The sequence below is a fragment of the Strix uralensis genome, chromosome 1 (assembly GCF_047716275.1).
Source record: "Strix uralensis isolate ZFMK-TIS-50842 chromosome 1, bStrUra1, whole genome shotgun sequence".
NCBI classification, from domain to species: domain Eukaryota; kingdom Metazoa; phylum Chordata; class Aves; order Strigiformes; family Strigidae; genus Strix; species Strix uralensis.
Window position 1 is genome coordinate 148,621,613 of NC_133972.1, and position 27,881 is coordinate 148,649,493.

At 42.1% G+C, this 27,881-nt stretch overlaps 1 protein-coding gene across 1 annotated transcript; it reads right to left on the reverse strand.

Annotated features, from left to right (window-relative positions):
* Window positions 1–18,383: 18,383 nt before the first annotated feature.
* On the reverse strand, window positions 18,384–27,228 carry GEM (GTP binding protein overexpressed in skeletal muscle). The gene is made up of 5 exons (XM_074894210.1): window positions 27,120–27,228; window positions 25,031–25,373; window positions 21,957–22,033; window positions 21,271–21,475; window positions 18,384–19,633 (listed from the first exon to the last, which is right to left on the reverse strand). Exons 2-5 carry the CDS (start codon window positions 25,362–25,364, stop codon window positions 19,356–19,358), a joined length of 894 nt encoding a protein of 297 aa, XP_074750311.1. The 5' UTR covers window positions 25,365–25,373; window positions 27,120–27,228; the 3' UTR covers window positions 18,384–19,355.
* Between the last annotated feature and the right edge of the window lie 653 nt (window positions 27,229–27,881).

Here is a 27,881-nt window from a genome sequence, read left to right on the forward strand (position 1 = left end):
CTCCAGGAGAAAACCTCGAGACTTTCAGCATGCTTTCAAACACAACTGTTCTCCATTTGCTCATGCACTCAGAATGATTCAGACTTTCTCAAAACTGTCTGCTAGCAGTGAGTTATCTTTAGAACACAGTTCAAAACCAACAGTTTCCATTAAAGCATTAGAACTCATTGTTAATGATTTCTAAGTAAATATAATAAGGGGGAGGGAATTGAACTTTCTTGGAAATATGTTGATTTTAATGACTTACATGCAGATTAATTGTGTACTCGTTAGATATGAATGAGCTGTACTTTCAGCATGCAGTATAAATTTCAAAACAGCAAGAATTCATGCTGCAATAACAAATGCACATAAACAAATTCCTAATGTCATTTTTAGCCCTCCTTTACATGACAAGTGTAGAATAACTCAAGCTGTGATGTCAGAAATCAAAGCCACATAAGCAAGCTAGGCGTTTGTCTTTCAAATGCTAATGCTTGGAAGTCCAATCATTAGGAAGTGCAGTGTGGTACTTGAAATACAAATTTAAGGTACCTAATATGCTTGATTGAATGCCTATATTTCTTAAAGTCACTGGAAGAGGTGAGCCTGCTCACCCCCAGTATCTTTCTCTGGCTGAAATAATTTCCTAGCTGCAGAGCAACTACTTACAGGTTGTAACCACACAGGAAAAAAAAAGTCTCCGATGTCAAATACATTACAAAGTCCAGAAGCACTTAAGGCTTTACAACAGTCATAACATGGTGCCACAGATAAAATCACAAGAAACTCAGCAGTGAGACTGGTTCCTTGAGCCAGCTGTTTCTCTGGGTAAATCTGATGAAAAAAGGTAAACATCCAGGTGTTTATCGTGTGAATCATTGTTCAATGACTCAGTTTTTCCAGAAACAACTCTTCTTATATCATTAGTCACATCCTTTTCACTCTTCCCATTTATCAGCTTTGTATTTCCTCCCTCACTACTTTTTCACTGGGTTTTTTTGTCTTCTTACTTTTACTCCTTGTTTCGATTCACATGATGTCTCTCCCACTTCTCCCACTTCCAAAACTAATGGGACCTGCCTGACCACAGTTTCTTTCCCTGTCTGTTTGTTTAGAAAATACTTCTTTTATGGATCTCTTAGGACATGATAATTTCACAGCATCATCAATATGTGTCAAATGAGCTAGCACCAGTGGAGGAAAAAGAAGCATAGAAAAATAATTCTTAAAAGAAACTCAAGTTTCTAGTCATCTAGTTCCTTTATTTCTCCTGAGGCAGAATCAGCTACACCTGCAACTTCCTTGATTGTAAAAAATGCAAATAACAGCCACTCCTAGTCTCGATGGGTAATCCACTATGGTACGTTCAGACATCTGCTCATTCATATTGTTGTTCCCTTGATGCTGCTCAGTCACTCTCCACCTTTGCTGATGAGCGAGCTGTGCCCTCAGATTCTCCCAAGTGAGAAGTGAGACTTCCCAAATGCTGCTGAACACAGGCTCCTACAAACAGTATTTCCCAAACAATGCAATGCTTACTGGTGCACTTATGAAGTATTTTCATGTTATTTTCATTGCACTGGTAGCTGCACTGCCATAATTTCGATTTTGTCTGTATTTGTCTATACTATATAATCACTTTTAGTGGTGTGGCTTTCTGACTGGGCCATATATGCCTGTGCCTTGGATGATGAAAATCTTACCTGAATCACCCCTATTTCCAGAACTTGATACTCAGTTTTGACCTGGTAACCTTAATTCTCAGTTGGATCAGTCACCCTGTCTGGGGAAGCAGATAACAGACCACCATGAGCTCAGGTGAGGTACCTAAAAGTTTTCTCCACACCATCTCAGAAGCAGAGACACTCTCTGCTTGCTTTCTTCCTTCGAGCTGTCATTGTGAATTGCCCATCTGCTGGCAGACATGGGCTCTGTCCTTCCTCAGGGAAGCTCACAGACCATTTCCACCCCACTGAGGGGCATGTTCCTTCCCTGCTGCTGCTGCTCTATGTCTCCAGCATCTTTGTTTGTCTGTCCTTAGAGAAGTCCATGTCCATTATATTGATGCAATTCTCCTAGCCACCATTGTGTCTCAGCCTAACCACCTTCCCCAGCAGCCCTTCACCCACATGGTACCTCATTCTTGGCTTGCATTGACACTAAGGTTGCCTCACAGATAAATCACCACCAGGACTTGGGCAGAGATATCCCAAGATGGTTTCATCCATAGGTATGTGTGGCCACCCTCATAGCAGGAGGAGGAACCTGAATCAGCATCACATGTGGCTCTGAGGAAGTAGCACATCCCAACTTTTGTTCCCAGAGGATTTCCTTGAAGGCCTTGGTCAGCCCCATCCCTGCAGAGGTTGCCTCACACATGTAGTGCTCTCAGCCACGGTCCCCACCTCCCCAGGCACACAAGAGCCCATACTAGCTTGCCTTCTTCATCACTGACAGAAAAGGCCCTTTGAGAAGTGTTCCCATTTGCTGCCGTCAAGTCCTGGTCCCTGTTAGGTGCTGAGCTAATGCTGTTAAACTCCTGGGCTATTAAAATTGCCCAGGTCAAGATGATAGATTTCAGTTTCCCTTTTTCTTCTTGCAAGCAGTGACATAATGGAACCAAATGGCTCTTTTGGAATAAACAATGCATATTCTAGAGATTACTTGTGTTTACACTACTTATTTCAAGACCTCCAAAGGAGATTAAAAGTTGAGCTCTGTACTGAAACATGGGAAATTCACTTTCTTTCAGCATGCTAGTGTCCTCTAGCTAATTCTTTTGACATCTTATGGTGGCATATGCATTAGAAGCTATGAACTGCATATTTGAAAATCAAATTTTTTTCCTTATAAATGCAGAAGAAGGCAATTTTTTTACCTCTTTCATTCATTACTCAATACATACAAAGACATGTCCACAATTTGCACAGCTCAAAATGTATAACACTGTGTCAAAACAAAACAGGAAACCCAAGTTTTTTCTCAGCTATAGTCTGTTTAGAAAGCATGATAGTATTATGACGTGAAACCACCATTAAGCTGGTAGGCTGACACTATTTTTTCTTTATTCACACACGTATATAAATGCAAATTTCTTTAGGACCTGTGAAGCAGATGGTCTTAGAGCACTCTATCATCTGGATGTATGTGCTCACCTGTAGGACACTGAAATAGGCATGATAAAACAAATTAGTCTCTAGGGCTTTGTTTATCACTGTGGTCACAGATTCTGCTGCCTGGACTGTTACATGTGGCAGTCACTGGAGAAAAATCAGAAATAAGCCTGGGAGCGAAGCCCAGATGTCAAGATTTCCCCTTCAAACTGAAACAAGATTCAGGTGCTCTTCATTTCTCTTCTCTGCTCATCAGAAATCACATCCAGGCAATCCCCACGGACCCTGGTGGGGATCTGAGGCTCAGGGTCCCAGGTGTAGGGGCAAACACTTTCCTGCAGGCATCCAAGCCCCAGGGCTGGAGCAGGTGCTCACACCCAGCCCCAGGCTTATCCTTCCCTGGTCCCCAGCACTGCACAGCTCACTACTTCACCTCCTCACCTCCTGGGTTTGTCCTCCTGAGATGTTTCACTGTCCCTATTAGCTGAGTCAAGAATAAGGTCTTGGAGCACTGGGGTTGGATTTTACTCCAAGTGCTTGAGAAAAAAGTCTGGCATTGTTTAAGCTTTTTCTTATATCTTATTCAACCTCTTCATTAAAAAATATTACATTATTCAATATTCCAAGCACAAATACAGGCTGGGTGATGAGTGGATTGAGAGCAGCCCTGTAGAGAAGGAATTGGGGGTATTAGTGGATGGAAAACTGACTATGAGCTAGCAATGTGCTCTTGCAGCCCAGAAAGCCAACCATATCCTGAGCTGCATCAATAGAAGTGTGGGCAGAAGGTCAAGGGAGGTGATTCTCCCCCTCTACTCCGCTCTTGTGAGACCCCACCTGGACTACTGTGTCCATCTCTGGGGCCTCCGACATAAGAAGGACGTGGACCTGCTCTAGCGGGTCCAGAGGAGGTCACAAAGATGATCAGGGGGCTGGAGCACCTCCCTTATGAGGACAGGCTGAGAGGGTGGGGGTTGTTCAGCCTGGAGAAGAGAAGGCTCCAGTGAGACCTTGTAGCGGCCTTCCAGTACTTAAAGGGGGCTACAGGAAAGATGGGGAGGGACTGTTATCAGGGAGTGTAGGGATAGGATGAGGTGTAATGATTTTGAACTGAAAGAAGGTAGATTTATATTAGATATAGGAAGAAATTCTTTCCTGTGAGGGTGGTGAGACACTGGAACAGGTTGCCCAGAGAAGCTGTGGCTGCCCCCTTCCTGGCAGTGTTCAAGGCCAGGTTGGACGGGGCTTTGAGCAACCTGGTCTAGTGGAAGGTGTCCCTGCCCATGGCAGAGGGGTGGAACTAGATGATCTTTAAGGTTCCTTCCAACCCAAACTATTCTATGATTCTGTCATCTGCATAAGCTGCATATGCGTTATGTATATAGTTAATGAATTATAAAGTCAAACAGAAATTCAGTGGACACAAATATCTGCAGTGCCTAGTCAGTCCCATGTCCCACTGTTCCCCTGGGAACCTGGAAAACCAGTGTTTGAATGAAACCATCTTTCAAAAACCAGCACAAGTGATTGGAAGCTGATGCCATTTGACTCTCTCCCTCCCACCTGCCAAGCTTTGAATACAAAATGAGTTTCTGCCACTCAGGCTTTCCTGACTCTCCCTTCACTCTGGCTGTGTTAAAATGGCAACAGGGCATCAGTCCAACACCCTCATCTCTAGTATGATGAGTCCTCTAAATGGTGGAATTTATTGTTGACATGCTAATATAAACCTAAGAAACTGAGAGCTTGACCAGTCAAGACAAAACTGCTTCACCTTTATAGTTTATAATCAGCTTGTTCTGCTGTGATATATTAAACCACACTCTTTCCCTAAGAAGGGATCAGGCAATCCTGGTTCATTTTCCTCTTGATTTTAGCTCTTCTTTTCCCCATGTAGATGGTATTCTGACTGACACTGCTTTACATCACAGGGTGGAACTTTTACAGCCTGATAAGATACCAAGTGGCTTCCTTGAGCACAGTACCTCTCATAAATATTTGTTCCAGCAACTGTAATAGTAAGAAGAGCAGCAAACTTCAGCTCATCAGGAATTCTTACTGATAGTTGAGTTCCCAGAGTATGTTTCCCTAAATAATATCTGCATTTCCAACACTGAATTGGTTTCCTTAAAGCTTTTGACAAGAATAGGAATAGGTAGCAAGGTGCTGAATATTTGCATTGATTTTGAATAGCACCAAAGGTACTTTGTGTCTAAATGTCAAATTCAACATTCCTTTTAGTACAGATTCTTTTCAGAGGAACTGCCAGATGGCCATAAATGTAATTCCTGCTGGAAAAATTGTCACAAATCAGCTCTATTACCTCTCAGCAGGACCATCAAGTCTGGGTGCAGCCATGTCTTCCACTGAAAGTATTATGAACTCCCAGAGAAGTGTTAGAAGTGGACTTGAGCCTCCTAGGGATCTGGCTATCATTTCAGAGTCAAATTACATGGCTCACATCGTAAACCTGAATCAATGCTGAGACTGACCTTTATCTATTGTAAGGAATTTTATATGCATTAGAGGCCAAGCCAAACATAAATAGTCTAATTTATTTCAATTACCTACTTTGGTGGTCAAGACCTAGTCACACAGATGAGCTATTAGAGGATAAGGCCTATGGTCTGCAAGAGAGGACTCTGCATATTTTGAGTTGCAGCCACCTACAATGAACATTATTTAAAGTACTAATTCCTGTGCTTAGAATAGAAAATGCCAGAAATGCCACATAATTTTAACTTCTGCCAGCAGTGGATAACCAGCTTTCATTGGCACCCATACACAAGCTAGGACCTCAAGGGAATATTTCTGTGACTAAATAGCTGTGGTATTGGGCTATCAGTGTATGTACTTCATGTTCGCTTCTGTACTTCCAAAGATTGCAGTGCAACCATTTTAGCTCTTTCCCTGCCTCATTTGTGACTTATATGGAAATGCCTCCCTGAACATACACCTCTGTTTGCTTGACATTAATGGAAACTGCATGAATGAATGCCCTTCCTCATCTCCCACTGTAAAGTCTCAAACTTGCATTTGTCTCACTACCTTTCAAGTTAAAAGGGCAGTCAGTAGGATAAATTCATCAATTCAGAGCTACCTCTGCCTTTTTGCATCTCAAGGTCAGTGCAGCCAGAGGATGAACCAGTGCTTTTAACATCTCAGTGTCTTTGAGCAGAGGTGCAGGGGTGCTGGCCTGGGCTGCTGGTGTCAATGTCCATCGTAGACCACAGAGACCCAGGACCAACAAAGCTGAAACTAAATGCTGTGCATTTGGGGGTTTCATGGTCAAAGACAACGGGAACATAAGACAGACTTCTCCCTGAGGAGCCCAAACACAAGGTTAAAGGTTTCACTAAGAAACAGAAGTGCAAAGCTGTTTCTTTTTACTCCAGACTCCAGCAAGGTATTGCAATCGGCTGGGCTCAGGTCAGAGCAGTGCTGCTAGTCTGCTTTCAGGTTTGCATTTGCTTTCTGTAGCTACTTCCCAGATCATATCCCCAGCACAGGTACAGCAGGGCAGGGCTGAGCAAACAAGCGTCCCAGCACCCAGCAAGTTCACTGCTGCAGAATGGATTCTCCTCCCAGTCCAAAGGGACACCAGCATGCTTTAGTAACACATCTATAAAATAAAAACCAGCCCACTGAAGAACAATTTGCCTGCTTCTTGCTTTTAATAGGTCTTCTGTAAGTGCTGAGTGTAACCAGCAGTTCATGGGATGTTGAATAAATTACATCAGTTACTGGTTAACGATACATTTACATTTAGATAATGCATTATAGGAGTTCCAAGTATTTTGCAGACTTGGATTAATCCAATTCTGCAAGATCTCTGTAAAAAAAAATCTCCTTTCCACAAAGGTAGTGCTGCTTCCAATTCCAGAAATTCTAAAAACATAATTCAGGCCCCAAAATACCATGATAGACTTAAAAAGGTCTTAATACGAATGAACAATAACATGAATTAATGTCTTTTTATTCACCTTTTGCTGTGTGACTCATAATGTTTCTTTATAGTTGTGAAGATTAGACTTTTTTTGATCAAAAGAAAACTTCTCACATATTCATAGTATTGTAGAAACTATCAAACAAAAAATAAGATTGTTTCAACACAGTGTGCTCAGAAAACAAAAATATAACTTTATCTGGACTTTCTATGTATTTTTCAAATTAGTGTGCTGTTTGGAACTACAGAGATATTTAGCTCCTATATTTAACTAATCTAAAGCATAAAGAGGTTGTTATCAGTCTAGACTTTGAGTTATGTTCATGAAACAGTAGTGCTGGTAGTAAATTTTTATGAATTACTTTTGCTGGAACATTAAACAGCACAAAAAGCAGCTGATGTAGGAAGAGAAGCAATACATGTCCAATAACTTTGACGTTCATGCAATCAACTGTGACAAGATCACAGAGAGGAGAGATGGGATGAGGATGAGGTGCTGCTCTCTGTGGTAGCTGGTTGGGTTTTTTTAAGAAAACTGGAGAGGGTTTTTTTTGTTCTTTGTTGTGCAAAACATGTTTAGCTACATTCCTATTTATTTTGGAAACATTTTAATTTTTAGTTCAATATTTAGATATCTGCCTTTGATACGTTTTTGCTGAATTTATCTTAGCTTTAATCTATTTGCATCTTTTAAAGGTTACTGTGCTGTATTACTTGTGCAAAAGTGTCTAATACTTTTGTTTGTTTGTTTTTACTTCTCATATTTAGAAACTGAGAAATCTGGTCAGGAGGTGTGTCCATCCTTTTTGCTCTTACAGCAATGGTTTAGGGGGGCAGCCTGCACACACAGTCATTCCCAGGTGGGTGCTGGTGTGCGCCCTCCTCACCCCAGCCAGCTGCACTGGAGGGAGGGTGTTCCTGTTAAGCCTCAGCTGTTTTAAGTGCAAACTCTGACATCTTATGTTCAAGTCAACTTCATTTACAGCACCTTGCAGTTCTTTGCACCACACTGACCAAAACATTTGGACATCTTCCCCCTGCTTTGCTGTGAAGTCAGCTATTCACAGTGTAGCAGGCAGCAAAGGAGGAATCATCTCCTCCTTTGGTGGAAAGACCACCTTTGTTAGACACTGACACTTTTATTAATTCTCTCTTAAAGGATAGTTTTACTTTAAAGGTCTTTTTTTACTAAGAATTGAATTATGTTTTCTTTAAAAAATGCAAATCGGGTTATTTTATTAACTCTCAATAAAAGACCCTTTGCTTCCAGTAACATCTTAACTCAAAAAAGAATAAGGGAACACAAGAATATTATTATTGCATTTGGTATTCTGTTTATTTTTAAAAGCAGATATGAGAGAAGTAGCAGTTTTTGACAATGGTATAGCATGTCAGGTGAAAATAAAAGCTGGAATTGTGTGTATATAGTTTGACTACAATGGGATTTTTACAGTTAATTCCTACAAAGTATTAATTATTCTTAGAATTGGTAACTTCATGTCACTGCAAGTTTTTACTAAATTAAACTTGGTGAGCACGACAGAAGCAAATTAATTTTCCTTATTTTGTTTTTGTTCTTTATTTTTGGCTGCTTATGGGATACAGTTTTAAATATGCCACATATGCAGACTTTCTGCTACACTTTAAGAATGAATGTCATTTTTGATGGGTTTAGGTTTGTTTTCCTTGCTTTTAATATCTAGCTACTATGGAAGTTATGTGTGTATATTTTTATATAGATATTTTTTCTAGGTTACTTGCAGAAAGGAAAACAGTTTGTTGAGTAAGTACAAGTATTTGACATAGTAGAAATGCTGCAAAGGACACATGGAAGGGAATGTTACATAAATGTTAAATAAGTTCTGTTTAAATAGCATACCATTGTTGTCTATTATAAATAATAAAGATTTTATTCATATAACATATAAATGCATGTATTCTCAGTTTATTTGTAAGCATTAGTTCTTTATCTCTTATATGCTTAATATAAACACTTTACTTTGTATCTTTAGCAGTTCCACGTATCTGTAGTACTGTTCTAAATTTTTGTTACTAATTTTTACCCAATCAAAAAAAAAAATCAAAGATTTTACCAGAGGTCTCCCAGAAATATGTTTTCATTCCATTGGGGATTTCTGTAGGTGACTTTTGCTTCTGTATTTAGACAACAGTGACTATTGTGTAAGGATCTACACAAGATGCAGATTACAACTGCAATTAAGATTTGCTTTTATGGTGGTTTCTACTGATTGTTGAAAGCTGAAGTTCAGTCAATTGCAAGGGAAGTTATCTTGGCCAGTGCTACAAAGCATGCAGCTGGCTTTTTGTTGGAAGAGTAAAGTTGTTTAAGAGGCAGAACAAAGTTTCTGGATGTATGACGTATACATTATTTTATAAGAAATAGAATTATTTCTGAAGAGCTCTGATGATCCTGTGTGCCCCCAGAAGGGCTTCCAGGAGTAATGTGTGGGACCAGCTGCAGGGGTGACAACCAGGGCGCAGCCATCACCCACAGGGGCCAGCATGGCTGAGCTAAGTGGGCACCTGGCACAGACCAAGCCTGCTCTCCCCTTCATGGGCTGCTGCTGTCTCACCACTTCCAAGTAGGATGCTGCTGGCCCTGTGCGTTGCTACCGATGCAAATAATAATTTCTCTCACTACTGCCATTGTCTCAGTAGCCTTATAGGCAGAAAGGAACCTTTCTGGCTGTGTTATGGTTCCAAACCACATTCAACTCTCATTTACATGCACTTTGAAAGGGAAGACTTATAAGAGGAAGGCAAGAAAAAGGCAAAAATGAAAGAAAAGAAAACACAATGTTCTCAAGGGCCTTAATTATATTGGCTTGGGAGAATTCAGTCAACAGGTCACTGTCTCACTCCTTCATTTTTCTTTCCAAACAGAAACTCTTACTTCTTGTATGCCCCTTAAGGTCCTTGCAGGCTTGCCAGTTTGTCAAGGAGTCTGTAGTCATTACTTATATATGCCCTGTTTGCTGAGGGCATATGGATTGGCAGAGGTCAGCCATGGACTGGAGGGGTCAGCCTTCAGCTGAGCCATTAGATCCAAGAGGCTGTTGTCAGACCAGCTAGATGGTGGCCAGGCAGCTGAGCAGCACCTCTGGTTTCATGTTTTTTGCCTTTTTTTTTTTTTTATGCAAAGTCCTGTTGTAAAATAGCAAAGATCACAACAGAGAGAGAAGCCCTATGAAGTGAGCAGCATTAGTGTTACTTACACAGTCCAGGATGGCAGGACCTCAGTGGACAGAGAAGGGAGACAGCAGTGCATGGTCTTCCAGGGTCTTTTCAGAGGTGCTGTGCAGGGAGGCTTCTGCGATGCTAAAATCCTTGCAGATCTGTGGACATTCACAATAAAAACATTGTAGTTTTTTCTTATTTAGATTTAAAGTAGCTTCTTTTTCTTTAGCCAGACTGTTATTTATGATAGACTTTAACATATGTGTCAACATCTGACTATGGACTTCTATTTCTGTAAATGTGGTTAATATTTCTGTAACTGCTTTAAATACACATTGCATGCAGATGATAATGTGGTTTCTGAAGACATGCAATTTTTAATCTCATGGTTGAAGGTCGAAATCTTAACACTATATATATCTTGCATACACTGACCTGCCACCATGCTAAACTCTTTTTTTAATTAGAGAGGGAAGAGTTTGTTGGTTTACTTGTATTTCAGCAAACTTTGGCAAAGACTTTGCCAAGGATAGACAGAATCACTGCAGAAAATGCACAGTGACAGAGCCTGCGCAGTGTCCGAGGCTACAGTTCTGCAGAAGAGTTTCCTCCACCGTGTAGCATACATCAGTCTAGACTGTTGTAACACAGATCTTCTGAGTCCCACAGCAGGACCAGGAACAAGCATTTTTCCCCTCCAAGCTACCACTCTGGGAAAGCAGAACTGTCACTGGTGGCTTGTAGTTCAGCGGCCTTGCAGTTGGTGACATCCACTAGGGATGCAAATGTTCTGCGCAGTACCTATGGTACTCGTAGCAAATCCTGCCTTCCAGAGCCAAGTATTTAAGTCCTTTTGTGGATCTAAAGCACTCTGGTCATTATTCTCTTTTATTTAATTAGAAGTGCTTAGACACCATGCTGATGAAATACTGCAAGTAGGAACTATTAAAGTAGTGACCTTCAGATGCGGAGCTGGACCATAGGCAAAGTTTGCCTGGGCCTCTCCCAGCTGTCAGACCTATAAGTCCTCAGCCTCCTCATGGCAGAGCCCATGTTTCTTATCATACTCAGGTCCCTGGGGAGCAGATGGACTGTGGTGCACATGGGGGCTGACAGGGCTGGAGGTCACCTACTGCTTCCTGAGGAATGTGCCTCCCAAAACACAGCAGGCAGTACTGAGTCCTGCACACGCATTCAAAATGACATCTTTCAACCACATATGGTAGAAAAGGAGGCAGTACTGCTCTCAGTACACAGAGGACAAACTGAGATCCATGTTAAGTAGCCTGGTTATAATGCGATCTGAAGTCAACAGAAGGATCAGGAACAAAATTAAGACGTCATTCTTAACCCTGAGTTTGCTGTAAGCTCAGAGAGGCCTCTTTTAAAGCAAATTCTATGCGTGAAATTACTTCTTCAGAACAAATGTGAGTCAATTAGTGGATCTACATGTTATTTCATAGATTGTAGCCCTTTTAATGACTTTTGGTAATCTGGACTGCAAGTTATGGAAGAGGTTGCCTGTGCAACCTAAATGGAAATTACTCTTGCACAGAAATTTTATTTTTCTCCACCCAATATGCCTCCAGCTCTGAGCAGTTTAGAGAAAAGTCTGTATTTAGTCTCAATACAGTATCTTGTTTCAGTGTGTGCCAAAGTGCAGGACACTTCCAGACCCCACCCATCAGAGATAAGAGCACACCTTAAAGAAAGTATCAGATGGACCAGATGAAAACATGACGTATTTCCTTTTCATGTGGGAGAATGACATAACTTCTTACTCATAAACAAAACAACAGATCCTTTTTTGGCACTTAGTTCTTTCTTGATTCAATAAAAAGGACACTGTCTAGTCCTCAAAATACCACTGGTGTGAGTAACACTGGACTACTTTCTTGAGCAAACATCTACAGGGACTAGCTGCAGGTGTCCCTCTTCTTGCTTCTTGTATGATACAATCCCAAACACTGGCAGGGGTGACAGAGCTGCCCTTTACCAACTTGTCACCTCTTTTCAGGCTTCCATATAAGATTTTTATCTGCAGGAAGGCCTTGATCCAATAATCCTTATGAAGACCAGCTTTGTTGCACTCAGAATATAGGAGTTGTATCCTGCAGCCAAACATATGTATTTAAATCCTTAATTAGGATTGTAGAAGAGATGTTCAATGCATTTAAATGGATCATAGTTTACATAAAAACTAATTTTGGTGATGAAGGATCTCATAAAACTGAGTGAATGGGTAAAAAGATGGCAGGTGACCAGTCACCATTGACTGTGATCTAAAAACAGTGTGTAATGGTGGCCAAATATGCCAAAAAATGTGGGACATAATCAAGAAGAGTATTGAAAGCAGGAAAAAAAAATGTTTTATCACTTTCTAAAACCTACATCTCAAGTAGTATGTGCCTCTCAGATAGGAGAGTGTTAGAGAAGGAACAGAAAAGGGCAACAAACACAATTAAGTGGTTGGAGCAGTCACCTTAGGGGAAACAATTAAAGGTTTGTGACTTCTCAGTGTGGACAGGACAAGGCTGAGGGGAAAATGACTGATAATTTCAGTTTACAAAGTTAGTGGAGAACGTGAGCAAAAAACTGCTCTTCATAAGGTCCCATATCCCCTATTGCTGCTTTGCCTCTCCCTCTCACAAACAACACAGGGCTGGAAGCACCACCGGTCCAAAGCAGTAAGGCATTTCCTCTCACTGAGTCCTTAGATTCCTTTTTGATAATTCTCCAGGGCCAGTCTGAAGTCCGTAAATCAAGGAATATCAATTTGCTTTGCCAAAAAAAATCAAACGATGGATTTCTGTATGAGTAGAGCACTTATCTGGGATGCAAGAGGGGCATATTTATTCCATCACCTGTCTAACCAGCAGGCTTATTTACTGCAAGCTCTTTCCACACTATCTCTCTCAACAGCCTAAGAGGTGCCTGGGACATGGACAGCAGCTCAGCATGCTCCTGTCAAGGTACTTTTGCATTTATTGATGGACTGTGCCAATAGAGCTGCACTGGGCCACTCCGTTCCCAGGGCTTCATCAGCTGGGCACAACATCCCAGACACAGCACAGATGCCAGGGGAGCTTCTGCAGTGGGAGCTCACATGCCAAAGGATTTTAGACATATCCTGGTGGGGCTGGGTGGCTCCCAAGCACAACTGCTGGCAAAAATCCTGCCATAGGTGCTAAGGGAGCCCCAGTGGCTTAATTCTGAATGGAACAAATCGAGGAGGAGCATATGCAGCCATTCATGCCACAAGATTACAACAAGGGGAGGAGGAAAATCTTAAAGCACAGAAGACTGAAAATATAGTTAAAAAGCAACGAAAATGATATTATAGTGGCAAAGCTTGAGAACATCCTACTAGGCATCACTCAGTGACGCAAAAATATTTAGAGAGGAAATACATCCTGAGCAACTTCAGGGCAAAGCTGTGAATTGGAGAAATACACACATGCTAATGAAAGACAGAGGTAGACACAGAAATAGTATCCTGGCTGTGTAAACATTATTGAGGTCCATTCTGAGCTCAGTGGAAGTTAAGCCATTAAGCAACTGAGTGTAACCCACGCAGAGTCAGAGGAGAATGGGTGCAAAGCTCAGCAGAGCTGGTGGTCCTTCCTCCAGAGGGGTGATTGCTGTGCTCCACCCAATCCCTGTGTGGGAGTGCTGCCTGCCCAGTACCTGCCCAGTGCCTGCCCAGTGCTGCCCCGGTTCCCCCGCTGTTCACCTTGCCTCAGGTGGGCAGTGTCAGGTCTGGCAGGGGATCTGGCATCCTGGGGGTGGCCATACGCACCAAGAGAGCGGTGCAAGCGGGGAAGAAACACTAGTCCCTGTATGCAGTATGTACAGATGCAGCAGTTGAAGTCAGACATTGGTCAGTGTATCCATGTGACAGTCTGAATTTTCTGATTGAAAAGTCCCATCTCCCTTCCTCCTGTCAGCCCAAAGAGCAATCAGAGTTCCGCTCTGGGCAACCCATGTCTAACTGGAGGCTTTTGAGTACACACATGCAGAGTATCTGTTTAGAAACAACTGCCACTTAGAAAATAATTCAATTTTAAAATTACTCAGGCATAAGTTTCAAAACTTGGAGAAAGTGTGTTACATTAATCATTTTCTTAGCAAATTATTAACCAGGTGATGAGACAATGCTGGTGCTGTAAAGCAAGCCACGTAGGACTAGTGGTCTCTCACGTGGGTGCTTTGTCCTCACTGTCTGACAGCAGGGAACCAGTTGCAGCAAAATTGCTAAAATCACAAGTAATTAGTACACTGAATTTCAGTATCTCTGAGGATAAATACAGAAATATTGCATGCCCTTCTGTGAGGTGGTCACTGAGAGAGGAGGTTGGGCTTGCCACAATGTCTGTAGGAGATCTGTGGGGTGAGAGCACCACAAGGAAGGGACAGGTGGGGAGGTTGTCAGCCTGCATACTAACATCATACATTCTCTGGTTGTGGCAGATGCTGGGATTCACCCTATTTTCTGCAGCTGTCCCTACCCAACATTGGGTCCCTACACTTGCACATGGTCCCTTCTGGAAGGAACGGCAGGAGCAAGGTTTCTCCACAGCCTTTTTGGAGTATAGTGACAAGCATAACATGTTGTTCCTTTAACTACATTTAGAGCACTAGAAGTCACTGTATAAATCTCCTAGAGTCTGACACATTTAAAAGTGCTAGTGGAGTATGATCAGCAATGTGTCATCTAGCATAATGTAAACACGGGATGCCACATGTTCCTTGGGTGCTACCACACACTCAGCGTCGTATGGGCCCTACAAGTGGACAAGCACCAAAGAAACTATATTTTGTCCTGCCCTGTCAGTCCTGTGCTAGCCCACTGAACCAGAACTGACGGGGACTGCAGGCAAGAGGGACAGTTGTCATTAAATATTATTTTATGCATCTGGAAGCCACATCTGTTAAACACTAGTGGCGTGCTGAACACCACCATAGCCCACAGCATTAGCCCTCCTAACTGACCAATGGTCTTTAGTGAGTTCAGAAAAGAGTAGGTGGAGGACCAGCCCCACAGCTCTCACTGGCTTTTATCTCCTGAGCTTGTGGGTCAGACACAGGAGTGATTTATGCAATACATTCAGCTCTACAGTCTTCACACATGTTGTAAGGAGTGAGTTGCAGGATTTACTTTTGAACATTCAAGAATTTATTAGCCCAGGGATATCACCAGTAAAACACCATTAGTACTCCTTAGCACCTCATCTCTTCTCTGGGTGCCACAGCTTTCTCTAAAAAGCATTTCCAGAGAGAAAGAAGAGCTGTAGCTGATTGTAGAGGCAATACTGCACAGAAATCGACTGTTTCCTTACTTTGTTGCAGCCCCCTGTAAATCACATTATCATCACTAGGACTGCGGCTGTCAGGAGCCCTTTCTCCCATTTATATCTGAACTCCAAAATGTCCAAGAGAGATAACTCCACTCCATGGTCTTTAAAGCTTTCCAAGGGGTTGATGTTGACAGGCTTGTACATGCAAGGGTTAAATCCACAGTGCATCCATTGATTTTACTGAAAATGTCTTTCTTTTACTTGACTAAATTTTATCAATAATTCTCCCAAATCCAAAAGCACATAACACCCTACAAATCCACATAGTGCCATTATAATGACTAATTTCTTAGTGTAGTTTTGTCCCAAAGCATAAGTAAACCTTTCTTCTTGCAGTTAATCTGTCATGATTAAATTAATTAAAGCTGGACATGCCCCCTAATTGCTCTTGCTGATCTGATCTATCTTCCTAAAAAAAGTTTTTTACAACAGCTATTACACTATAATTGGCATTTTGTGTGTTCTTAGACCTTTTTTTTTTGCTGTATTTATTTTATTTTATTTGGACCCCATGAGTTCTGCCATTTTGGCCTTGGTGCTCTCACTGCTGTGACTCACGTATTCCACAGCTACTGCCAGCTCTTTGGGACCGGCATTGTAATTATTGCACTAGGATCTGTCATTGTAGCCCTGACTTAATAAATAGTCAGAGCAGTGATTAGAATCACTGATTGATCCGTTCCACAGTTTTGGACACTCACATCTGAGATGAACAGAGGGACTGTGGATATTAAGGTTTTGAAATGTCAGTATTCCAGATTAAATTAGTATTAATAAATCATTCCAGGTACACTAGCTGTTATATATAGCAAGCATTTCTGTATTTGATAATCTGGTGATGATCAGCTAAAACCATGACTCAGAGTCATCTTATAAACTGCAGAAGAAAGCCCCAGCCCCTCCTCTGTGCCCAGCTCACTGGAGCCATGCAGATCACAGCAGATGACCAGGGTCCCTTTCAGGTGAAACTCATGGTGCCCTTTAGGAGTGTAACACAGGCATTGCAGTCCCAGGTGGACATTCAGTCCACAGGACCAGGCTAGACCAGGTCCAAAGCAGGAAGAGCCCTGAAATGTGCAGAGTGTGAATGTTCAGCACCAACTCTCTCACTCCACATCCAGAAGTCGGACAGTAACATGTCCCAATGAGAAAACTGAAGCAACAGCTCCATGGAAGAGATGCTGTTGCTGGTGTTTCTTCACCCCACAGCTTCCTCCATGGTGTATCTGAAAACCTGAGGCAAGCCAGGCACCTGCAGGGTGGACCAAGAGGGTCAGTGGAAAGTTGACTGGGACATGCAAGGTGGAGGCATCACTTTAAATTGTTTTGGTCTAAAGGCAGTACTGTGTTATTCAGAGGGACCAGTGCTGGTCCAGCAGCAGCTCCAGAAGACAGACTTGCAGTGATGTCTGTTCCCAGTGGCCACGGGAAAAATGTGGTGATACAGCATGTTGTGCATGAACACCACATGGCTCTTTGTGGCAGCTTGTGACAGCTCTGGGCAATGTGCCTACCACATTGAGTTTACTCTTTAAAAAATCATGGGTTTTGGAAGAAAATTTTTTCTATCCTGGGAAGGGGTAGGAGACAAGTGAGGGCATGAAAACTTACTAGGTAACTCCAAATTTTTATAATACTGTCTGTGCATCCAGTGATGCTGTGAACATGGATGGCTTTTACCCCTAAAGGCTGTATGATCAATATGGACATTTTATATTTCTTCAAAACCTGCTTGGTTTAGAATTGTTGGGTCCATAGCTTGACAGATATAAAACAGACAGGAAATGGACTGGTTGTGTTCAGCTGTACTTTTAGTTCTTAAAAATATTCTTAAAAATTTGTTTAATTTGTGTGATTTTGTTTCCATCCTTGAATGGAGAAAAGGTTCTGAGAGTTTAAAAGTTCTGAAAATTGGTATCAGAGAGAGTATCATTCTCTAGACTAGTCTGGGTCTCTGGGTTGCATGCTGACAACTCAAAAACGTTCATTCAAAATTCAGTGACTGGGATTGTGTTTGTGCTCTATTCAAAATGTCGTTTTCTGTTCTTGCCAACAGTTATTCTAGATCAGGGATTCCCTTCCAGGGATATCTGAATACCACACAAGTGGAGAGTCATCCTGCAACATATTTTACCCCTAGACAATGGCTAAAAGTCATCCCCTCAGCAAAGGCAATTTTGGGGAAACATTCAGCAAGTTCACTCCTTTCCAGAGCATTTGATGCATGAAAGCTGCACAGTCTAAAATGGGGAATCCAATTCTCACCTTATTAGTGTCATATGTTTGTTGTCTTCATAAGGAGGATGAGCTGCCAGGCTGGAGATTCGGCTTTTCTGAGTCAATTGCGGGCAGAATGTAATGACTGTACCTCTACCTTGAACTCTGCGGTGTGCCCACAAAAACCAGCATAGTCAGGAAGAAAAGAACACAATTATGCCCAACAGTAATTGAGGATTAGGGCACACCATGCCAGCTACCTGTTTTCTGTCCCTGAATGTATTTCACTTCTTTTCATCTCCAAAATCGGGGTAACGGCACTCATCTACATTTCTAAAGTGTTTTCAGGCTTAGGGCCAAATACATTTTTAAGAAATTATTTATTTTTATCTCTGTCACCACAACCACACTTGCGCATGAGGGATAGTGCGCACTCATAGCTTTGGGCTGCAGGTAATTCTTACTTTGTGATTCTAGGTTGCTAAGTAGCCTGTGTTCAGCGGAATCCTCACTGTACTTGTCACATAGCAATCTTGTGCAGCATTCAAAATATTTTCTCAACTTGAAAAGTTCTTAGGGATTTCCCTCTGAGACTCAAAGGCAGTCATATATTTTATTTTATTACAAGGCATGTAAGTAAAAACTTGAATATCTGAAAAAAGATATTAGATAGAAAACAGTAATAAAATTAACATTATTCTTTTAAGAAAGTTGGTAATAAATACATTTCCCCTCAACATTAAAATGCTTGTTATTTTGCACAACAATAAATACAGCACAGCTCCGGCACAGAGAAAGGCCAAGGCTGGATACAGGAAGTCCATGTGGTTTCTTAAAAAGCTCAGGTGATTTACAAAGTTTTGGCATCCTGCACGTGATGCACTTTGATACAACTTGCACTTTAATTTTAATTTTACTATGATTTTTAAACAGTCCCATAATATGAAAATATGAGAGGAAAATTTGTTTGATTATAGGATTTTTCCTTTAAATATTTTCAAAGAGATGTGTAAACTCATTAAAACCAATCCTTGAAATAAAAAAAAAAAAAAGTGTCTTGGTGGCTATTCTACAAAAATGCAGATTTTTCAGCTGTGGGTGCTCAAGCCTGACCAGCCAACTGGCAAAGGACCAATCCCCAGTCAGTTCATCAATTCTCTGTACAGTTTTAAAAAAGAAATAATAATATTAACAAGGAGAAAGAGTAAAGATTGTAGTATTCACTTCCCAAGTCATGACAGTTCAAGGTTCTTACACTATTATCCAAAGGTGAGAGGAGAAACAACAGGTATATTCCAGAACACTTCCCAGCATAACTTTGGGTCATTCTGGTCTATATTTTTCTTTTAAAACTACCAACAAAAAAAGAGAGAGAGATTTCCATGCAGTGTGCTGTTCTTATGCCAGCACATATCATCACAATCACAACTGTGAACCTAAATCACTTTGATAGCCCAATCTAATATAGATTGATTGATTGTCCCACGACATAGTCAGATAATGTCCACAAAATGCCACAGGCTCTGGCAGAGTCCAGCATTCTTAAAGTACCGATAGGTCATGGCAAGACTTGGACTTGAGTTTGAAGGCCATGTTCTTGTTGTTCTTGGCAACTATTTTGCCCCAAAACCGTCTGGCTTTCTTGGGGATGCTCTCTCTCCGTTTCTGGTATGCCAACCGCTTCTCGTTCTTTTCCTTGCTGTCCCTCCGGAGCCGGACTTGCCGCACGATGCCTTCAAAGAGCTCTTTCACGTTGTGCTGCACGGCTGCCGAGGTCTCAATGAACTTGCAGTCAAACACAACGGCACAGGCTCGTCCTTCTGCAAAATTGCAAGGTGGATATGTCATGAGGCATCACAGGCAGGGAGGAGGCAAAGCAGCTGTAGGCTGCCATGTGCGGGGAGACAGCACCACCGGGGGAATTCCTCAAGCCTAATATAGGCATGGATAAGTCTTTAATCACCCAGTGCTGCCTGCTAGCCCATGATTCATCTGCCCTGTGTCACAATCTCTTCCGAGCGAGGGGGGGTGAATCCTCTCCTGGAAAAGCCCAGTCCCCACCGTTGGCTGTGAAGGGAGCTGGGGCTGACCAACTTGTGCAGAGACATTGAAGGCTGAGAGATCACCGATGACTCAAAACCACCTGGTCATCTTACGTGCAGACTCCCTCCAGTTGCATTGAAGGGTGGTGACAGCACAACACCGCATAGGAGGCAGGGCCTAGTCCTCCTCCATGGGTCGTGGTGTAAACCAGGGTCTTGGGAGAGTAGCAACTTTGGTGTGATCAGACACATGTACAAAACCCTTAAATAAAGGCAGAACTGTCTCTATGACTTTAGAGGTACATCTAAATCATAGCTCTTACCCTTAATTATGTGAGCCTAAGCTGAACTTAACAGCTGTCTTTCATGCACCTGGCAGCTGTCTTTCATGCACAAGACAATTTATTCTGTCTTCTGGCTTGCTGTGAACTCATCGCCAGGATGACTAAGATGACATGAATGCACCTTCCATCTTTCAAAATATTTTTCAAGTGGGGCAGAGAGGAATGAGAAGGCAAATAGGCATCCCTGGACTCCTGATGAACTCCTCAGTTCAAACGCTTCACTTGGGACAACTGTGACAGGGACCAAAGGAACTGTGCACATCCCCAGTGAAAATAAAAGTCTAGCTCACTTGGGAAACAGAAGAGTGGAACAGAGGCAGAGAGAAGAAAATGCTGAGCAGAGGAACATATGTTTCTGATGGGCTAAGATGAAATCATCTAATCCATTGCTGTGTGTTATGGTGTGTCACCTAAACCTCAGAAAAGACTCTCCAAGAAGAGATTTTATGACTGCAGGCCTTGAGAGCCGGCAGCAGCTTTCCCAGCAGTCTCTCCATTCCTATCTATGGGCTTAGTGGTTATTCATTTGTGTGCAGCAGAAGGAGGGCTGGTTTAGCATCCAAAAGCAAGGCAGCAAGGAGACCTCTACTGAAAGGCTGCGCAGTCCCTGCACAGACTACCAAAACATAGGGTGAGAGGGAATTTTAATTCATCAGGGAAGACAGAGAACTCATTATAAAAAAAGATAATCTTTGTCAGTAGAATAAAGGAGGTTAAACTTGTTATGCGTAACATGTATTGGAAACCAAAGGGTTTCCATCTACCAGAGAAATCACATACTGCAATGGTCTTAGACTAGGAGGTGGAAGGGAAGAAATCCAAGCTGCTTTTGCAATGGTACTTAAATTTAGGAAAGGGATTATCTGACACATAACAGCATTACCAAGGGAGGCCTTGTATGACCCCTCCCTGTCCTCTGCCCTCTGTTCCCATCCTCTGTTTTTTTATTGCTCTTTCATTGCCCAATCCTGATCACAGCATAGTCCCTCAGCCAGATCTCTGCAGTTTGTTCAAAAGCTACTAGATGACTCCTAATGTTTATGCCATTTTTATACTCATCATTTTCCTTACCTGCCACTGAAACTTCACGGCACCTGACAAGGTCACTTTTGTTGCCAACCAAAATAATGGGGATATCCTCTTTCTGGCGTGCCCTGCGGAGCTGTATTCTGAGTTCAGAGGCCTTCTCAAAGCTTGCTCGGTCTGTGATGGAGTAGACAATCAAGTATGCATCTCCCACTTGCATGCAGTGGTCTCGAATCCATTCTCCCTCACGCTGTTCAAATGAAATGTTCAGACATCGTTATGCCCAGAGCAGATTTTACTTAAAAAGTATAATATTGGAGAATCCAAATACATTCCTGCTGTAACTGTAATGGGTACAGTTTAAATCACAGTTATACTAAAAGTAATTCCAATGTGGTGATGGTATGAATACTTCACCACAAAGGAGGGCAAAACTTGTCCCAAATAATTCATTGTGCTGGCTTTAGACTGAAATGAGCATGGTCTGGAAAATGGTTCAAATGTTTTGTTTTATCATTAAAAAAATACGAAAGGCTTGCGCTTCTCAGGCTCACACTGCAGAGCCGTTAGGAATGCTTGGCTTGGTGCGGGGGTGGGGTTAATCCTGTATTTTCCCTGATGTTGACATATGGAAAACACCTACTTTCATTCCCAAAAGACACCTACTTTTGATATTACAAGTCATTCATATGCACCTTTTTTTGGCATTTGACTACAACAAATTAAAGTACCTTATTATCCCACATGTCGAGCAGTATAATGGTTGCACTTTCCCCATCCACCATCAGGGTTCTTTCATACGTGTCTTCTGGAAAGGAAAGCAGAAAAGTTGGTAATATATTATTTTGTGTTATCATGTACATTACAAAAAACAAGTAGTTGAATATGTATAATTTGTTCACAGTTCAAGTTATTGAGCCAAATTTTATGCTGGCTCACATTCAGTTCTTTCCTCATTTCCATCAGCACTGAACCTGCCCTCTGTTCATTACTGGTTGTCTTACTTTCCATGATATATGAAGGAGGCTGAAAGATCAGGAAATGAAATGTTCATTATTTTGGCTGATATTCTCTTTATCTTATGTGGGAGAGAGAAAATAGAACCAGTGGAAGAAATAACCAAAGGCTGAACATTTGCCCCATGGGAGCAGCAGAGTCCAGCGAGGCTGAGTAATGGAAAATATTTGCTTTCGCTTTAGCAGGGACAGTTTACGGGTGAACAGTCACTGCCGCTGAGAGCAATACAGTTAACAGCCTACCAAGTAATGAGGACAGGGTTTTGTGAGACAAGAGTTGTTGAGCTTTAGAGAGCCTGAGACTTCTGTGTGCTGTAGTTCTCTCTCATTTCACGGTTTCCCACATTACCTTTGATGTCAAAAAGCAAAAGAATCAACAAACCACAGAAGTTCAGTTATTTTGTACTGAGGCCACAAAAATTCATACCTAGACTATAAACACCACATGACAAAGTTCTGCTTAGATCTGGGGCGGCTGTTCCCCCTCATAATTTCATTCAACCCCTGCTGTGAAATCTCAGTCTAGCTTCTGCTTCAAATACTAATCTTCCTTCTTTTCAACAAACCTGGGAACATTTGGAGCAGCAGTAGGGATTTGGACCCATCTCTAGTCTTGCACAGCTGGTCAGTGAAAAATGCTAGGCTTAGGGCCTCTGAGCATATCACCCCTCTCACTTAAGAGGACTGTCCTGACCACGCTTGTAGATAGGTCTGTGTCTTAACCCTTACTTCATAAAACTTCTGCTGGGCATTAATGGAGTGAACTTTCCCCTAAACTGTAATCAGAGCCTTTCCTTGAAGCCAGGAATCTACATCTATGCAAAAAAATGAGCCAAAACTATTACACATTTAAAATAAAATAAAACAGAGCCCAGGCTTGACACAGTTTAAGATGGCAAGATTAAAAAGACAGAGTTAATCAATAGGAGCGGTTTCCCTTGCAGGCCCAATAACATGACATTTGTGTCCGTGAGTTAGCTTAGTCTTACAGTCAGTAGCAAAGCCTGTCCATAAAAGCAGCTGTACTCCCTCTGTAAGCTGGCTACCCTGAAATCATCCTCTCTTACAATAAAGTTTCCAGTTTGCAAGTTAAAGTTTAGAGAATAGTTTCTTAAACTGACCAAGCATCTACATGGGAACAATCTCCGTATATACCAGAGGACAACATCCAGAGGACTCCTTCTCCACCCTGTTACAGAAGGAGAGACTACAAATATGTAATCACACTCCTTGAAAATATTATGCCCAAGTGGTCATATTCAGCACTGATTTGCATCTTGGTTAATCTAAGGAACTTCCACAGAATATAAAACACACTGAAAGTGAGCAATTAGTTAATCTCATGCTTATTTTGAAGCTGACACTAAAAAAGGAGAGATATAACCACAGCAAGTTTTCCAATACCTCAGCAGAGCTGGCCTTGAAAATCTGTCACTGCTATACTCCAGGCAATATTGCTGGGAGTGCAAAGGAAAGAGGAAACCATACGGATTCACATGGAGGAGAAGAAAACTGCCTGACAGGGGTGTGCAAAATCAGCTGAATTTTATAACTGCTTGCCCAAGGATCCTACTCTAGTTCATCTGTGTATCCCTAGGAAAACTTTTATCAGAGATACTCCAGGCTGAGGAACTGGTGGGATTATGGGAAAAATTGGTGGTAGAGGCTGAAGACAAAGCATACCTGAATAACTGACTCCAAGTGACTGTACCATGAGGAACTTCAGGTCCTCCAAAGGCACAAGGATCTGTGCCCCCAGTCTGTGACAGCAAGCAATGAAAATGTGGGTCCAACCTTCCTGATGCTGGGCTGTATTAAATCCTGGGCAAAACCTTTCCCAACTGGAGAGTTAAAGACACAAAAAACTGTCCTGCCTGTGCTTCAATGAAGGCTGGAAGAGAAGCCCAGAAACTCTCTGTGCTAGCACTGGCATCATTGCACCAAACAGAGTAATCAGCATCTTGCATACAATAGAGTCCAGGACTTGGTGCCACAGCTTCATCTGCTGCATGATCTGATCTTTGGGATTAAAGAACACTTTGTAATCTTAAACAAAGAGGAGGACGATAGGAAGGGGAAAGCATCAAAGAAAACCCTACAGCTTGTGCCTTTTCCCCCTGTTTGGGCAATGGTAATTTTCCTACACTGCTGAGGGACCTTTGTTTTTCCCCCGGGTGAACCCATGCTGTGCAAGTAACAGGAAATAAGGAGGAGACATATTTTACTCAGACTCCATACAGCCTATGCTGAGGCAATGTGTTTATACAGAAAGGCTGAGATGACTTCTGATGACAAATTTTTTGGAGGTGACTGAAGGACTCAGCAGTGGCTTTTCTATTTTTCTTAACATATTATTTCTAAGCATTTCATTTTCATAGACCATGAGGACTTTCAGTTGTTTTCTCTGCCCCCTAGAAAGCTGGAGTCAGCCCTGTGAAGACAGTGGTGACACAAATATTGGACCAGCATGAAAGCTGAACCAGCCTCCTGTGTAGCATCATCACAGGCAATAATGAGGCAGCTTCCAACAAGCATTTCAGAATGAAACAGCATGGGAATCTGAATCGTTCTCTTTCAGAGCCTTTCAATCATTGTTGGTGATTACCTTACTCATTTTGCTTTCTTGTTTTCTTAAGAGAAATGCATGAGTTGAATCAGTTTTGAAGATCAGATCCAAATGTTTGTTACCTCAATTTTTGGTTAAATGGCCTCTCTCTTTGTCTGTGCCAATTACTACTGGCAGACCTGATTGCAAGCAAACACAAACACCCCAGGACACGACAACCTACCTCCCAGCACCTCACAGTCACTGTCGATGCTGTCATGCACCCCCGCAAAGATGTTGGCCAGCGAGGACTTGCCTACGCCATGCTCCCCGATCAGCACCACCCGATAGCAGTTGCTGCCAGACTCAGAAGAGATGACAGAGTCGGACGACTCCGAGGACCAGCTCCTTCTATAATATTCATCAGGACTGATGGTGTATCGCTTGTGTGGGTTGTACTCGTTGGAGTCTTTCTGGACCAGCAAATTCTTTCCGTCAGCAGGGATGCTCCATCGCTGCTGTTGCTGCTGCAGGCTGCTGTTGTGGGTGCGACGCATGGTAACGTTGTTGAGGGTCATTTTTTACTCCTAGTGAGAAATAGGGAAATCACAAGCATTACCCACAAAACATTTAGAAACACATCAATGCTCTCTTATTAACTTCAAGGCAGCACATCCTGATCTTCTATAGGGATCTATTATACAACAAAAGAAAAACAAGACTTTCTGCACTCTTTCATAGTTGCTGGTACACAAAGAAATATTTCTAGTTAGTGAGTCAGAGGCTTTTTCCTAGGGATGAGGGTGGCCTCACATGTTAAATCCTATCTTTATTTAGCCTTTACAAGCTCACAGCTAGGTGCAGCCCAGCCCTGGAGAGAGTGAGGCATTGCTGTGTCCCAGGAAGAGGAGGCAGGGGCAGCGTTCACCAGAGCTGTCCTACACAGGAGCTGCATCCCTGCTGAGAGGCAGCCTACAGTACAGGCAGCACCTACAGGTACTGCTCCCCACCCTTTGTGCTTAACTGGGCACAGAGGCACCAATCCTAGTTGCCTCCAACTCTCAGTGCAGCTGGGTGTACAGTATCTTTCACCTTGCCTCAGTTAAGAGCTGAAACTTTTGGAAAAGCAATAAGGCATCACTTGCTGCACCCTTAGACAGCCCTGATATGAGAAAAGAGCCATGCAAGCAAGTCTTGCTATGATGGGGTGAATTTGGGTCTCATCTACAGCTGGGTAAACAAAGAATGACTCTGCTTCAGACAGTGGATTTTTGCCTGGTAAGGAGGACACAGTCAAGTCCAACAGCTTTTCTGAGGAGGTACAGGTTCTAGCCACTACGGGAAGTAGCACTGAAAGAAAAAGCTCATAAATTTACAGATATTAAATCAACTACTTAATTTACTGCATAATCAGCTGGATAGGTTCACTCTCCTTATCTAGAGCATGGCTCTTAATTACATTTTACAGCAAACTCTATTTTGCCTTGCTTGAAGGCAAAGGACAGTGATGTCATTCTCACGGACTAACAGCTACCATTTTTAGGAAAGTTACTTCGATGCATTCCAGTTCCAAAAGTGACAGTTATTTAGACATTTTGCTTTTTGTCATATATCTGATGTTTCTCAGTTCTCTTCTCCGTATTAATAAATAGGATACTTGTCTGCAAAATGCACCCAACTACTTTCAAACCTAAATAGTAGGTGGTAAATGAAAAAAAATCCAGCAAAGCATCAAAGCAACATGTACTAATCACTATTCCTCTTCACACAAAACTCTGAAAACTTCTGTGAATAGATGCACAGTGGGACATAGGACAAACATACAGATAAATCACATGCTTCTCTGAACTTATGACAGCATACACAGTATTTTCTCTGTGATGCACAGTACTTAGGGGCAAAATGAGATAGTTTGCATGGTCCTAGTCACAGTAACTTTGTCAGCAAGAAATATATCTAAACCAGAAATCACACACCAAGCAAAGGCTGCTTCACAAATGAAATGACATATTTACTGCAGTTGAATTTTAAAATGCATTTTTCTCCTTGCAGTTTCCCCACTGAAAAGACCAGATGAGAAAAGCCAGCTCAGATTCAGCCAAACAACAGAGCCTAACTCCCAACGAGCAATAAACAGTTACTCACTAAGCCATCACAAACATGAACATTTTACAATTTCTCCCCTAGCAAATTATCATCCTTCATCAGACAAATGAGTCCCTATCACACACTGTGTTCCAGGTTCAAACTGGTGTTGATACCCTGTACTGCATTTAGCTGTCTGGGTCTGTAGCACCGACAGTAAAAGTGTGTCTGAACCAACACTGCCTTACTTCTGCCAGGCTCCTCCGGGCAGCCAGGTCCTCTGCTCGCGCTGCCCTTCTCTCTCAGTGGGCTGCAGTACTCTGAGCCGCTCTGCCGAAGTAAATCCTCTCCTGCTTTGGGGCTGCCTCTTTAATTCTTTCTCAGCAAACCTGGTTTATATTAAGCCCATCTGATCAGAGACAGGGCTTTTCCGTGACGTGGTTGGCCTTTCCATACAACAGCCAGCCCCCAGCTGGGAGGAAGCAGACATGCAGAAGAGCAAAAACTTGCAAACAATCTCAAAAGACTTACTCAAAATCATATGATTGTCTTAATATTGCCAGTAAAATAAACACATTTGGTTCGTGCAAGATGAAAACAGGAAAGTGGAAAAATCCAAAATAGATGCCATTTGCCTCACTCAGTTTTTCACTCAAATGGTATCGAAATTAATGATGTTTGAAAAATGACATAAGTTTCATTAATGCATAAAGTGCTGTAAATGTATTATGTTCTCTGCCTGCAAAATACACTTAACTGCCTGCTGGACAAAACGTTTCTTTGGAATAAAATATCTGAATGGCTTTTTTAATTGTCTTAGAAGTAGGAATATTATTCTGTTTTGTTTGGTTGGTTGTTTTTTTTAAAAAAAATCCTCTAACATACACAATCCTATTTTTCTCTGTCAACTCCAAGTGACTGCACCCAGGTTTCTGAACTGCATAATCAGCTCTCCCTTCTGCTGCAACGCTTTACTAGTAAGGGCTTAAAAAACATCCAACCACAAATGC

Excerpts from the sequence above, each read along its gene's own strand:
- GEM (XM_074894210.1), bottom strand. The coding sequence starts at position 25,364 with ATGACCCTCAACAACGTTACCATGCGTCGCACCCACAACAGCAGCCTG. Across the intron at positions 22,034-25,030 it reads TGACTGTGAGGTGCTGGGAG|AAGACACGTATGAAAGAACC; the intron begins GTAGGTTGTCGT and ends TTTCCTTTCCAG. Across the intron at positions 21,476-21,956 it reads TCGACATGTGGGATAATAAG|CGTGAGGGAGAATGGATTCG; the intron begins GTACTTTAATTT and ends TCATTTGAACAG.